General features: G+C 49.5%; 1 protein-coding gene across 1 annotated transcript in view; it reads right to left on the bottom strand.

Annotated features, from left to right (window-relative positions):
- LOC109910199 (ankyrin repeat and KH domain-containing protein 1-like) overlaps positions 1-14377 on the bottom strand; it is a 74471-nt gene that overhangs the window by 14378 nt on the left and 45716 nt on the right. Inside the window, 17 exon segments of the mRNA XM_031798113.1 lie at positions 334-371; positions 374-428; positions 561-667; positions 670-722; positions 880-1055; positions 1399-1463; positions 1466-1611; positions 1887-2029; positions 2699-2844; positions 3030-3141; positions 3248-3387; positions 3611-4028; positions 7085-7351; positions 7783-7988; positions 8026-8055; positions 8383-8485; positions 8590-8733. Of these exon segments, the coding sequence (XP_031653973.1) occupies positions 334-371; positions 374-428; positions 561-667; positions 670-722; positions 880-1055; positions 1399-1463; positions 1466-1611; positions 1887-2029; positions 2699-2844; positions 3030-3141; positions 3248-3387; positions 3611-4028; positions 7085-7351; positions 7783-7988; positions 8026-8055; positions 8383-8485; positions 8590-8733 (2349 nt within the window).

The following is a 14377-nucleotide window of genomic DNA, read 5'->3' on the forward strand; positions in this document are numbered from 1 at the left end:
GGAGAGAGAGAGAGGGAGAGAGAGAGGAGAGCGGATGGGAATGAGAGAGAAGAGGAGGGATGGAGAGAGAGAGAGGGAGGAGGGATGGAGAGAAGAGAGAGGGCAGGGAGGGAGAGGAGAGAGGGAGGAGATGGAGAGAGAGGGGGGATGGAGAGAGAGGGAGGGATGGAGAGAGAGGGAGGGATGGAGAGAGAGGGATGGATGGAGAGAGAGGGAGGGATGGAGAGAGTTAGTGAAAACTCAAATCTTTCTAACCCATCGTCATACATATACAAGCTATGGCGCATTTGACAGCCAACATACAAGTCACAGAGTGATCGGTGGAGATGTTACCTTGTCAGCGATGGTGGCGATGTATCTCATACACTCATGTCTGAGGGGAACTGGTTGCACCTCCTTACCAGGTACTGAACCACCTTTACATGACCCTGAGAAACACAGGGGGGGGGGCAACTGTAAATAGGCAGGCTGGGGGAAGACTGCAGGGCCTTATAGTGGAACCAGATAGTGAGGGGGCCAGGTGTTGCAGAGGGGAAGGGTCATCCTGTGACACAACCTACCTTACGGAAGGCAGCCATGAGCGGTGTGATCTTGCGGTTGTCTGCAGCGTCTACGTCGGCCCCGGCCTGCACCAGCAGCTGAACCACATCAAAATGGCCGCCGTGGCCGCCAGCCACAGAGGTGTGTTCCCTTTCTTATTGCGCACGTCAACGTGAGCCCCTCTGGAGAACGGAGGAAACAGAGACAACAGATCAACACTGGATAAAAAGAACGAGGGAAAGAAAACATGACCTTCTAGGGAAATTCCTGCTTTCAAAATGAATACACTCAGACAAACACGTTGATTCATTCAGATTGATTGGTTGGTTTAACACCAACCTATTGATCAGCAGCTCACAGAACTTGTAGTGGCCCTTGTCTGCAGCGATGGTGAGGGCTGTGTCCCGGGACGAGGGGACAGGAGGGGCGTTGACGTCAGCCCCTTTATCCAGCAGCACCCGGCCCACCTCAGCATAGCCCCCCGACGCTGCCTCCATTAGAGGGGTCAGACCAGTCTACCAGGGGAGGTCAACATCACACACTGATGTCAATGGGAGACGGAGTGACAATTCTCAAGTTTGGATTCACCAGAGCCTATATGCACCTTGGCTCTGGACTCCCTTGATATACTACCTATAACATGGACTGTGAACTGTCCCGTCTCACCTTGGCTCTGGACTCCCTTGATATACTACTATAACATGGACTGTGAACTGTCCCGTCTCCTCACCTTGGCTCTGGACTCCCTTGATATACTACTATAACATGGACTGTGAACGGTCCCGTCTCCTCACCTTGGCTGTGGACTCCCTTGATATACTACTATAACATGGACTGTGAACTGTCCCGTCTCCTCACCTTGGCTCTGTGCTCTACGTTGGCCTTGCGGTCCAGCAGCAGACTGACCACCTCAGCCCGGCCTGGAAGCAGGCCAGAGTCAGAGCCGTGTTCCTGTTGGTCTCGATCTGAGCGTTGATGTCTGAGCCCATGTCCAGCAGCAGCTTGACCGCGGGGACGTGACCGTTCATCGCTGCCAGCATCAGGGGAGAGATACCCAGCTTACTGCCCGTCCTGGAGACGGAGCCAGACACACAGAAAGTCAGGCAGGCGGGCGACAGACAGACAGACCGAGAGAGACACAAGACAGCCAGACACAGGAAGACATCATCGAATGAGATACATGAGGAGAGGTGCTTTGACTACCAAAGGTGCAGTCATCACTTATTTCAACAATTCAGTGGAAGTTTGATGAAGAAATGTATTTGATGAAGAAATGTTTTTGATGAAGACCTGGAAAAGTAAGGGTATCAGTTAAAGAGAAGATGTGGCCCTGTCCTGTCCAGTACCTGGAGTTGATCTCTGAGCCGGCATTGAGGAGGATCTTGATGATGTTGACGTAGCCTCCAGACGCCGCCAAGCTCAAAGGGGTGTAGTCTGACACATTACGATGCTCTTTATTGGCTCCTCGCAACAGCAACAACTCCACCACCTAGGAGAGGAAAAGACAGTCATCTGTAAGTAATGGCACATAGTAAAGACTGTTTTCAATTAGCTATTTCAGTCAGTGAAAGGTGAGTCGTTCATAGAAGTGAAGTGAGCGTGTGCAATCAGACCTCTGTGGTGTGCAATCAGACCTCTGTGGTGTGCAATCAGACCTCTGTGGTGTGCAATCAGACCTCTTGTGGTGTGGCAATCAGACCTCTGTGGTGTTGCAATCAGACCTCTGTGGTGTGCAATCAGACCTCTGTGGGTGTGCCAATCAGACCTCTGTGGTGTGCAATCAGACCTCTGTGGTGTGCAATCAGACCTCTGTGGTGTGCAATCAGACCTCTGTGGTGTGCAATCAGACCTCTGTGGTGTGCAATCAGACCTCTGTGGTGTGCAATCAGACCTCTGTGGTGTGCAATCAGACCTCTGTGGTGTGCAATCAGACCTCTGTGGTGTGCAATCAGACCTCTGTGGTGTGCAATCAGACCTCTGTGGTGTGCAATCAGACCTCTGTGGTGTGCAATCAGACCTCTGTGGTGTGCAATCAGACCTCTGTGGTGTGCAATCAGACCTCTGTGGTGTGCAATCAGACCTCTGTGGTGTGCAATCAGACCTCTGTGGTGTGCAATCAGACCTCTGTGGTGTGCAATCAGACCTCTGTGGTGTGTACCTCTTGTCGTCCCCCTGAGCAGGCCAGGGAGAGGGGTGTGTCTTTGGTTCTCTCTGACTGGGCCTCTATGTCGCCCCCTTTATCCAGAAGGAGCTCCACCACCCCTGCATGGCCCGCTGTGGCAGCCAGGATCAGAGGGGTGAACCCTGGGAAGAGGACGAGGAGAGGGTCACAACCAGATGTACAGATACACCCAATACAATGTCAAGCACTTTGAACACTGTATAAATCCTGCCTTGTGTGTAATATAAATAAACATATATATTCCTGATTAATCAGAAATGAAAACATGTCTTGTGGATATAAACAGGCCCCAACACCGGACAGTAACCTTTCTTGTCGCGGTGCTCGATGTTGGCTCCTCGTGCGATGAGAACAGACCACAGCTCCTCGTGTCCTCCAGCACATGCCAGCGTCAGCGCTGTGTCATGGTTACTCTCCGTCTGAAAGGAGAGGGACACTTACAACAACGCTGTGTGTGGGTCTCTCAGCCTTGAATGGGCTTTACATGAGCACTGATAACCACAGGGTGTGTGAGGAGTGACTTACGTGTGCGTCGATGTCCACAGAGGGGTAGAGGGGCAGTGGGGAGGGGGGTGAGCCCATGTTGGAGGAGGTCTGTGAGAGGGGGTCAGACAGGGGGGTGGGGGACGTCGTAGTGTTTAACATGGGTACTCTGCTGCCCACCGCTGCTGGAACAGAGAAAGAAGGAGAGAACAGAGGGAGGGGAGAGAGAGGGGGAGAGAGAGGGGAGTTAGTATTTGTTACCTTTCTTCTGGGGAAATTTGTTCATCAGTCCTGATCTTTCAAATCAGTGCAGTTGAAGGAAAGGAGAATTGTAAAGAAATGAGTAAAGACTATTGAGATGCAGCCACCCACAACAGGCAGAACAGCTTTAAGACAGCGACTCACCTGCCATGATGTCATCCAGCGTGTCTGTAAGCGTCTGAGCGGGCGAAGCCACCATGAGTCCGTCTGGGGCCTGCTGCCCTACCATCCCTGGTCCGAACCCCTGACCTTGACCCGGCATCTGCCGGCCCACCAGTACCCTCTGCAGCTCAGGGCTGGTAGTGCCAGGGCAGGGGTAGTCGGCTGGGCACGGGCTGTACTCCGGTAGGGGCTGGATGGGCACGAAGGCAGTCTGGAGGGGGGGAGGAGGAGGGTGGAGATGGGAGTGGGGGGAGGACAGGGGCTGGGGGGAGGGCGAGGGGGGCAAGGGCGGCTGCTGTCCATCCCTGTAGAGGATAGTGTCCACCTGGGGTAGCTTAGCGTAATCTTCCTCCTCTCCTTCCACCTCGTCTTCATCTTCATCATCATCATCCTCATCATCCTGGAATAGAAATTAGGTAAACTTCTAAAGTCAAACAAAGCATCTAAATAAAACAGTTCACAAAACACAGCAGGGACGGATCAGTCCGTTTCTATTAGATACGAGGGGACGGATCAGTCCGTTTCTATTAGATACGAGGGGACGGATCAGTCCGTTTCTATTAGATACGAGGGGACGGATCAGTCCGTTTCTATTAGATACGAGGGGGACGGATCAGTCCGTTTCTATTAGATACGAGGGGACGGATCAGTCCGTTTCTATTAGATACGAGGGGACGGATCAGTCCGTTTCTATTAGATACGAGGGGACGGATCAGTCCGTTTCTATTAGATACGAGGGGACGGATCAGTCCGTTTCTATTAGATACGAGGGGACGATCAGTCCGTTTCTATTAGATACGAGGGACGGATCAGTCCGTTTCTATTAGATACGAGGGAGCGGATCAGTCCGTTTCTATTAGATACGAGGGGACGGATCAGTCCGTTTCTATTAGATACGAGGGGACGGATCAGTCCGTTTCTATTAGATACGAGGGGACGGATCAGTCCGTTTCTATTAGATACGAGGGAGCGGATCAGTCCGTTTCTATTAGATACGAGGGAGCGGATCAGTCCGTTTCTATTAGATCGAGGGGACGGATCAGTCCGTTTCTATTAGATACGAGGGGACGGATCAGTCCGTTTCTATTAGATACGAGGGGACGGATCAGTCCGTTTCTATTAGATACGAGGGGACGGATCAGTCCGTTTCTATTAGATACGAGGGGACGGATCAGTCCCGTTTCTATTAGATACGAGGGGACGGATCAGTCCGTTTCTATTAGATACGAGGGGACGGATCAGTCCGTTTCTATTAGATACGAGGGGACGGATCAGTCCGTTCTATTAGATACGAGGGACGGATCAGTCCGTTTCTATTAGATACGAGGGGCCGGATCAGTCCGTTTCTATTAGATACGAGGGGCCGGATCAGTCCGTTTCTATAGATACGAGGGGCCGGATCAGTCCGTTTCTATTAGATACGAGGGGCCGGATCAGTCCGTTTCTATTAGATACGAGGGGCCGGATCAGTCCGTTTCTATTAGATACGAGGGGACGGATCAGTCCGTTTCTATTAGATACGAGGGGACGGATCAGTCCGTTTCTATTAGATACGAGGGGACGGATCAGTCCGTTTCTATTAGATTACGAGGGGAACCGGATTCAGTCCGTTTCTATTAGATACGAGGGGACGGATCAGTCCGTTTCTATTAGATACGAGGGGAAGGATCAGTCCGTTCTATTAGATACGAGGGGACGGATCAGTCCTTTTCTATTAGATACGAGGGACGGATCAGTCCGTTTCTATTAGATACGAGGGGACGGATCAAGTCCGTTTCTATTAGATACGAGGGGACGGATCAGTCCGTTTCTATTAGATACGAGGGGACGGATCAGTCCGTTTCTATTAGATACGAGGGGAGCGATCAGTCCGTTTCTATTAGATACGAGGGAGCGGATCAGTCCGTTTTCTATAATACAGGGGACGGATCAGTCCGTTTCTATTAGATACGAGGGGACGGATCAGTCCGTTTCTATTAGATACGAGGGGACGGATCAGTCCGTTTCTATTAGATACGAGGGGACGGATCAGTCCGTTTCTATTAGATACGAGGGGACGGATCAGTCCGTTTCTATTAGATACGAGGGGACGGATCAGTCCGTTTCTATTAGATACGAGGGGACGGATCAGTCCGTTTCTATTAGATACGAGGGAGCGGATCAGTCCGTTTCTATTAGATACGAGGGGACGGATCAGTCCGTTTCTATTAGATACGAGGGAAGCGGATCAGTCCGTTTCTATAGATACGAGGGAGCGGATCAGTCCGTTTCTATTAGATACGAGGGGACAGATCAGTCCGTTTCTATTAGATACGAGGGGACGGATCAGTCCGTTTCTATTAGATACGAGGGAGCGGATCAGTCCGTTTCTATTAGATACGAGGGGACGGATCAGTCCCGTTTCTATTAGATACGAGGGGACGGATCAGTCCGTTTCTATTAGATACGAGGGGACGGATCAGTCCGTTCTATTAGATACGAGGGAGCGGATCAGTCCGTTTCTATTAGATACGAGGGGACGGATCAGTCCGTTTCTATTAGATACGAGGGGACGGATCAGTCCGTTTCTATTAGATACGAGGGGACGGATCAGTCCGTTTCTATTAGATACGAGGGGACGGATCAGTCCGTTTTCTATTAGATACGAGGGGACGGATCAGTCCGTTTCTATTAGATACGAGGGGACGGATCAGTCCGTTTCTATTAGATACGAGGGGACGGATCAGTCCGTTTCTATTAGATACGAGGGGACGGATCAGTCCGTTTCTATTAGATACGAGAGGACGGATCAGTCCATTTCTATTAGATACGAGGGGACGGATCAGTCCGTTTCTATTAGATACGAGGGGACGGATCAGTCCGTTTCTATTAGATACGAGGGACGGATCAGTCCTTTTCTATTAGATACGAGGGGACGGATCAGTCCGTTTCTATTAGATACGAGGGGACGGATCAGTCCGTTTCTATTAGATACGCGGGGACGGATCAGTCCGTTTCTATTAGATACGAGGGGACGGATCAGTCCGTTTCTATAGATACGAGGGGACGGATCAGTCCGTTTCTATTAGATACGAGGGGACGGATCAGTCCGTTTCTATTAGATACGAGAGGACGGATCAGTCCGTTTCTATTAGATAAGAGGGGACGGATCAGTCCGTTTATTAGATAAGAGGGGACGGATCAGTCCGTTTCTATTAGATACGAGGGGACGGATCAGTCAGTTTCTATTAGATACGAGGGAGCGGATCAGTCAGTTTCTATTAGATACGAGGGGACGGATCAGTCAGTTTCTATTAGATACGAGGGGACGGATCAGTCAGTTTCTATTAGATACGAGGGGACGGATCAGTCCGTTTCTATTAGATATGAATGGAGGACAACACCAGAAAAGCAGAAACTCCTGATTACCCGTCAGACCAAAATGACAAAAAAAAAAGACCACCACCAACTCCTAACCTCTTCTTCCTCCTCTCTGTTCTCCTCTTCGTCAGACCCTGTATCCGACCCGGGCTGTGTGCGCACGTTAACCCCTGGTGATGCTGTGAGGACCCCAGGTATGGTAGTGTTGGCCCCTTCCCCCGGCCCTGGGCCCTGGCCTGCCTCCTGCTCCTCCTTCAGGCCCTTGGCCTCCATGTACTCTTTGGTGAACTGCTGCTGGGTGTTCAACTGCAGCTGGCGCTCCACCTTCTGCAGCTCCTTCAGGATCTTCTTCTTCTTCTGGACCTGAAAGACACGTCGCCACGGGGGGGAGAAATCAGACCCATAGTTCTATGGTCAGACCTCACACATCCATTCGTTGAAAGACTAGATGGGTGGAGATTATCGATCTCTGTCCCCTGCTCATTAGGCACCAAAACTAAATAAATTAAACAGGATGGGACGACCTGGAATTAGAAACGCACATTTCGCTTTGTGTTGCAAAAAGCAAAAAGTTTCCGTTGTGTGCCCTATACTTGAGGGTCTATGACAGTGGTCCCCAAACTCGGTCCTGGGGACTCCAAGGCTAATGAAGTCATCAAGATTTGATTATTTGAATCAGCTGTGTTGTGCTGGAGGAAAAACCCCTTGGGATCCCCAGGACCGAGTTTGGGAAAGTAATTCAAAAGGATCTCTGTGGTCCAATAACTATGAATGATCTCTCTGTCTGCTCTCACCTGCTCCTCCCGGCTCTTCTTCAGCTCTTCGATCTTGTCTTTGGTGAGCGGCTCTCCCTGGATGAGTTCCAGAGACGCAGTTGGGCCTTCTCTATGGCTGAGATCCTCTGGCCCCAGCTCATTAAGCTTCCCCTCTGTCTCCTCCACGATACACTCCAGGGGCTGGCACAGATGGAAGGGGGGCAAGGCCTCTGCATCCCCGGGACCCTGGACGCACCCCCCCTGGATTGGAAGGGCTGGGAGGGAGGGCAGCCTGTCTCTGCTTGGACGAACCTGGAGAGGAGGGATGGAGGAAGAAGAGGGTTGAAGAGGATGGCGAGAGATGGAGGGAACGAGGGAGAGAGGGATGTTTTGCAGGATTAGGTCACATTACAACAAAGCCAATTTATATACAGTGGGGCAAAAAAAGTATTTAGTCAGCCACCAATTGTGCAAGTTCTCCCACTTAGAGAGAGACCTGTAATTTCCCCCCCGTTCATAACAGGCCAAGCCAGGGCCCCCCCCGTTCATAACAGGCCAAGCCAGGGCCCCCCCGTTCATAACAGGCCAAGCCAGGGCCCCCCCGTTCATAACAGGCCAAGCCAGGGCCCCCCATTTCACCTTTGCTGGAGACGGGTGGTGGGGACGTGATGTTGGAGGGGGTTCTGTCTGGCTCCTGGGGGGGAACCACCATGGCCAGGGCCTGGAATGGGACACGAGGAACCTGGGGATAGATTAGTGGTCGTAAAACAACTAGTTAAAGACAATGTCCATGCTGGCCATTTCCTGTTTCAATTGGGTAAAACAATTTCATAAAAAATGTCTAACCTGAGAGGGGTCTTGTAAGGGGGGTGTGAGTTGGCAGAGGTCGGGAGCGTGGACAGACAAGATGTTGTTAGGGAAGTCTAGCAGGTAGGACACCACGTTGGTGTGGCCGCCCTTCGCAGCTTCAATCAGCATCGTCGAGCCGTCTATTGGAGGAGAAACAGGAAGTGAGTAAGTCTGCATGAGGCTTCATGGCTGAGTTAAACAGCTTCCTCGTGAGATTGATGTGTGTGTTCTACCTTCAGTCTGTGTGTGTGTGTTCTACCTTCAGTCTGTGTGTGTGTGTGTTCTACCTTCAGTCTGTGTGTGTGTGTGTTCTACCTTCAGTCTGTGTGTGTGTGTGTTCTACCTTCAGTCTGTGTGTGTTCTACCTTCAGTCTGTGTGTGTGTGTGTGTTCTACCTTCCAGTCTGTGTTGTGTGGTGTTCTACCTTCAGTCTGTGTGTGTGTGTTCTACCTTCAGTCTGTGTGTGTGTGTGTGTGTGTTCTACCTTCAGTCTGTGTGTGTGTGTGTGTGTACCTTCAGTCTGTGTGTGTGTGTGTTCTACCTTCAGTCTGTGTGTGTGGTGTGTTCTACCTTCAGTCTGTGTGTGTGTGTGTGTGTTCTACCTTCAGTCTGTGTGTGTGTGTGTGTGTTCTACTTCAGTCTGTGTGTGTGTGTGTGTTCTACCTTCAGTCTGTGTGTGGTGTGTGTGTTCTACCTTCAGTCTGTGTGTGTGTGTGTGTGTGTTCTACCTTCAGTCTGTGTGTGTGTGTGTTCTACCTTCAGTCTGTGTGTGTGTGTTGTGTGTTCTACCTTCAGTTGTGTGTGGTTTCTACCTTCAGGCTGTGTGTGTTTCTACCTTCAGTCTGTGTGTGTGTTCTACCTTCAGTCTGTGTGTGTGTTTCTACCTTCAGTCTGTGTGTGTGTTCTACCTTCAGTCTGTGTGTGTGTTCTACCTTCAGTCTGTGTGTGTGTTCTACCTTCAGTCTGTGTGTGTGTTCTACCTTCAGTCTGTGTGTGTGTTCTACCTTCAGTCTGTGTGTGTGTTCTACCTTCAGTCTGTGTGTGTGTTCTACCTTCAGTCTGTGTGTGTGTTCTACCTTTCAGTCTGTGTGTGTGTTCTACCTTCAGTCTGTGTGTGTGTTCTACCTTCAGTCTGTGTGTGTGTTCTACCTTCAGTCTGTGTGTGTGTTTCTACCTTCATTGGGTTCTGTGTGTTGTGTTCTACCTTCAGTCTGTGTGTGTGTTCTACCTTCAGTCTGTGTGTGTGTTCTACCTTCAGTCTGTGTGTGTGTGTTCTACCTTCAGTCTGTGTGTGTGTCTACCTTCAGTCTGTGTGTTGTGTTCTACTTCAGTCTGTGTGTTGTGTTCTTAACCTTCAGTCTGTGTGTGTGTGTTCTACCTTCAGTCTGTGTGTGTGTGTTCTACCTTCAGTCTGTGTGTGTGTGTTCTACCTTCAGTCTGTGTGTGTGTGGTTCTACCTTCAGTCTGTGTGTGGTGTGTTCTACCTTCAGTCTGTGTGTGTGTGTTCTACCTCAGTCTGTGTGTGTGTGTTCTACCTTCAGTCTGTGTGTGTGTGTTCTACCTTCAGTCTGTGTGTGTGTGTTTCTACCTTCAGTCTGTGGTGTGTGTTCTACCTTCAGTCCTGTGTGTGTGTTCTACCTTCAGTCTGTGTGTGTGTTCTACCTTCAGTCTGTGTGTGTGTTCTACCTTCAGTCCTTGTGTGTGTGTTCTACCTTCAGTCTGTGTGTGTGTCTACCTTCAGTCTGTGTGTGTGTTCTACTTCAGTCTGTGTGTGTGTTCTACCTTCAGTCTGTGTGTGTGTTCTACCTTCAGTCTGTGTGTGTGTTCTACCTTCAGTCTGTGTGTGTGTTCTACCTTCAGTCTGTGTGTGTGTTCTACCTTCAGTCTGTGTGTGTGTGTTCTACCTTCAGTCTGTGTGTGTGTGTTCTACCTTCAGTCTGTGTGTGTGTGTTCTACCTTTCAGTCTGTGTGTGTGTTCTACCCTTCAGTCTGTGTGTGTGTGTTCTACCTTCAGTCTGTGTGTGTGTGTTCTACCTTCAGTCTGTGTGTGTGTGTTCTACCTTCAGTCTGTGTGTGTGTTCTACCTTCAGTCTGTGTGTGTGTGTTCTACCTTCAGTCTGTGTGTGTGTGTGTGTGTGTTCTACCTTCAGTCTGTGTGTGTGTGTTCTACCTTCAGTCTGTGTGTGTGTGTTCTACCTTCAGTCTGTGTGTGTGTTCTACCTTCAGTCTGTGTGTGTGTTCTACCTTCAGTCTGTGTGTGTGTGTGTGTGTGTGTTCTATCTTCAGTCTGTGTGTGTGTGTGTGTGTGTTCTACTTCAGTCTGTGTGTGTGTGTTCTACCTTCAGTCTGTGTGTGTGTGTGTTCTACCTTCAGTCTGTGTGTGTGTGTTCTACCTTCAGTCTGTGTGTGTGTGCGTGTGTTCTACCTTCAGTCTGTGTGTGTGTGCGTGTGTTCTACCTTCAGTCTGTGTGTGTGTGTGTGTGTTCTACCTTCAGTCTGTGTGTGTGTGTGTGTTCTACCTTCAGTCTGTGTGTGTGTGTGTTCTACCGTTCAGTCTGTGTGTGTGTGTGTTTCTACCCTTCAGCTGTGTGTGTGTGTGTGTGTGGTTCTACCTTCAGTCTGTGTGTGTGTGTGTGTGTGTTCTACCTTCAGTCTGTGTGTGTGTGTGTGTGTGTGTTCTACCTTCAGTCTGTTGTGTGTGTGTGTTTCTACTTCAGTCTGTGTGTGTGTGGTTACCTGTGTGTTCTACCTTCAGTCTGTGTGTGTGTGTGTTCTACCTTCAGTCTGTGTGGTGTTGTTCTACCTTCAGTCTGTGTGTGTGTGGTTCTACCTTCAGTCTGTGTGTGTGTGTTCTACCTTCAGTCTGTGTGTGTGTGTCTACCTTCAGTCTGTGTGTGTGTGTTCTATCCTTCAGTCTGTGTTGTGTGTGTGTTCTACCTTCAGTCTGTGTGTGTTGTGTGTGTTCTACCTTCAGTCTGTGTTGTGTGTGTGTTCTACCTTCAGTCTGTGTGTGTGTGTGTGTTTCTACCTTCAGTCTGTGTGTGTGTGTGTGTTCTACCTTCAGTCTTGTGTGTGTGTGTTCTACCTTCAGTCTGTGTGTGTGTGTTTCTACCTTCAGTCTGTGTGTGTGGGTGTTGTGTGTGTTTACCTTCAGCTGTGTGTGTGTGTGTGTTATACCTTCAGTCTGTGTGTGTGTGTTCCTACCTTCAGTCTGTGTGTGTGTGGTGTGTGTTCTACCTTCAGTCTGTGTGTGTGTGTGTTCCTCAGTCTGTGTGTGGTTCTACCTTCAGTCTGTGTGTGGTGTGTGTTCTACCCTTCAGTCCTGGTGTGTGCTGTGTGTTCTACATTCAGTCTGTGTGTGTGTGGGCGTGTTCTACCTTCAGTCTGGTGTGTGTGGTGTGTTCTACTACCTTCAGTCTGTGTGTGTGTACTCAGTCTGGGTTTGTAACCTTCGAGTCTGTGTGTGTGTGTGTGTTCTACCTTCAGTCTGTGTGTGTGTGTGTGTTCTACCTTCAGTCTGTGTGTGTGTGTGTGTTCTACCTTCAGTCTGTGTGTGTTGTGGTTCTACCTTCAGTCTGTGTGTGTGTGTGTGTGTTCTACCTTCAGTCTGTGTGTGTGGTGTGTGTGTTCTAGCCTTCAGTCTGTGGTGTGTTGTGTGGGTGTGTTCTACCCTTCAGTCCTGTGTGGTGTTGTGTGTGTGTTCTACTTCAGTCTGTGTGTGTGTGTGTGTGTTCTACCTTCAGTCTGTGTGTGTGTGTGTGTTCTACCTTCAGTCTGTGTGTGTGTGTGTGTTCTACCTTCAGTCTGTGGTGTGTGTGTGTTCTCCTTCAGTCTGTGTGTGTGTGTTCTACCTTCAGTCTGTGTGTGTGTGTTTCTACTTCAGTCTGTGTGTGTTGTGTTCTACCTTCAGTCTGTGTGTGTGTGTGTGTGGGTGTGTGTGTTCTACCTTCAGTCTGTGTGTGTGTGTGTGTGTTCTACCTTCAGTCTGTGTGTGTGTTCTACCTTCAGTCTGTGTGTGTGTGTGTGTGTGGGGTTCTACCTTCAGTCTGTGTGTGTGTTCTACCTTCAGTCTGTGTGTGTGTGGTGTGTTCTACCTTCAGTCTGTGTTGTGTGTGTGTGTTCTAACCTCAGTCATGTGTGTGTGTGTTCTCCTCAGTGTGTGTGTGTTGTGTCTACTTCAGTCTGTGTGTGTGTGTTCTACCTTCAGTCTGGTGTGTTGTTCTACCTTCAGTCTGTGTGTGTGTTCTACTTCAGTCTGTGTGTGTGTGTTCTACCTTCAGTCTGTGTGGTGTGTGTGTGTTCTACCTCAGTCTGTGTGTGTGTGTGGTTCTACCTTCAGTCTGTGTGTGTGTGGTGTTTCTACCTCAGTCTTGTGTGTGTGTGTGTTCTACTTCAGTCTGTGTGTGTGTGTGTTTCTACCTTCAGTCTGTGTGTGTGTGTTCTACCTTTCAGTCTGTGTTGTGTGTGTTCTACCTTCAGTCTGTGTGTGTGTGTTCTAACCTTCAGTCTGTGTTGTGTGTGTGTTCTACCTTCAGTCTGTGTGTGTGTGTGTTCTACCTTCAGTCTTGTGTGTGTGTGTTCTACCTTCAGTCTTGTGTGTGTGTGTGTTCTATTCTACCTTCAGTCTGTGGTGTGTGTGTCTATCCTTCAGGTCATGTGTGTGTGTGGTGTTCCCCTACCTTCAGTCTGTGTGTGGGTGTGTGTGTTCTACCTTCAGTCTGTGGTGTTGTGTTGTTCTACCTTCAGTCTGGTGTGTGTGTGGGTGTCTACCTTCAGTCGTTGTGTGTGTGTTGTTGTCTACCATTCATTCTGTGTGTGTGTGTTCTACCTTCAGTCTGTGTGTGTGTGTTCTACCTTCAGTCTGTGTGTGTGTGTGTTCTACCTTCAGTCTGTGTGTGTTGTGTGGTGTTCTACCTTCAGTCTGTGTGTGTGTGTGTTCTACATTCAGTTCTGTGTGTGTGGTGTTGTCTACCTTCAGTCTGTGTGTGTGTGTTCTAACCTTCAGTCTGGTGTGTGTGTTCTACCTTCAGTCTGTGTGTGTGTGTTCTACCTTCAGTCTGTGTGTGTGTGTGTGTGTTCTACCTTCAGTCTGTGTGTGTGTGTGTGTTCTACCTTCAGTCTGTGTGTGTGTGTGTTGTTCTACCTTCAGTCTGTGTGTTGTGTGTGTGTTCTACCTTCAGTCTGTGTGTGTGTGTGTGTTTCTACCTTCAGTCTGTGTGTGTGTGTTTCTACCTTCAGTCTGTGTGTGTGTGTGTGGTGTGTTCTACCTTCAGTCTGTGTGTGTGGTGTGTGTTCTAGCCTTAAGTCTGTGTGTGTGTGTGTGTTCTACCTTCAGTCTGTGTGTGTGTTGTGTGTGTGTGTGTTCGACCTTCAGTCGTGTGTTTGTGTTCCTAGCTTCAGTCTGTGTGTGTGTGTTTCTACCTTCAGTCTGTGTGTGTGTGTGTGTGTTCTACCTTCAGTCTGTGTGTGTGTGTGTTCTACCTTCAGTCTGTGTGTGTGTGTGTTCTACCTTCAGTCTGTGTGTGTGTGTGTTCTACCTTCAGTCTGTGTGTGTGTGTGTTCTACCTTCAGTCTGTGTGTGTGTGTGTTCTACCTTCAGTCTGTGTGTGTGTGTGTTCTACCTTCAGTCTGTGTGTGTGTGTTCTACCTTCAGTCTGTGTGTGTGTGTGTGTTCTACCTTCAGTCTGTGTGTGTGTGTGTTCTACCTTCAGTCTGTGTGTGTGTGTGTTCTACCTTCAGTCTGTGTGTGTGTGTGTTCTACCTTCAGTCTGTGTGTGTGTGTTCT

Source organism: Oncorhynchus kisutch, linkage group LG19 (assembly GCF_002021735.2).
Source record: "Oncorhynchus kisutch isolate 150728-3 linkage group LG19, Okis_V2, whole genome shotgun sequence".
Classification (NCBI taxonomy): domain Eukaryota; kingdom Metazoa; phylum Chordata; class Actinopteri; order Salmoniformes; family Salmonidae; genus Oncorhynchus; species Oncorhynchus kisutch.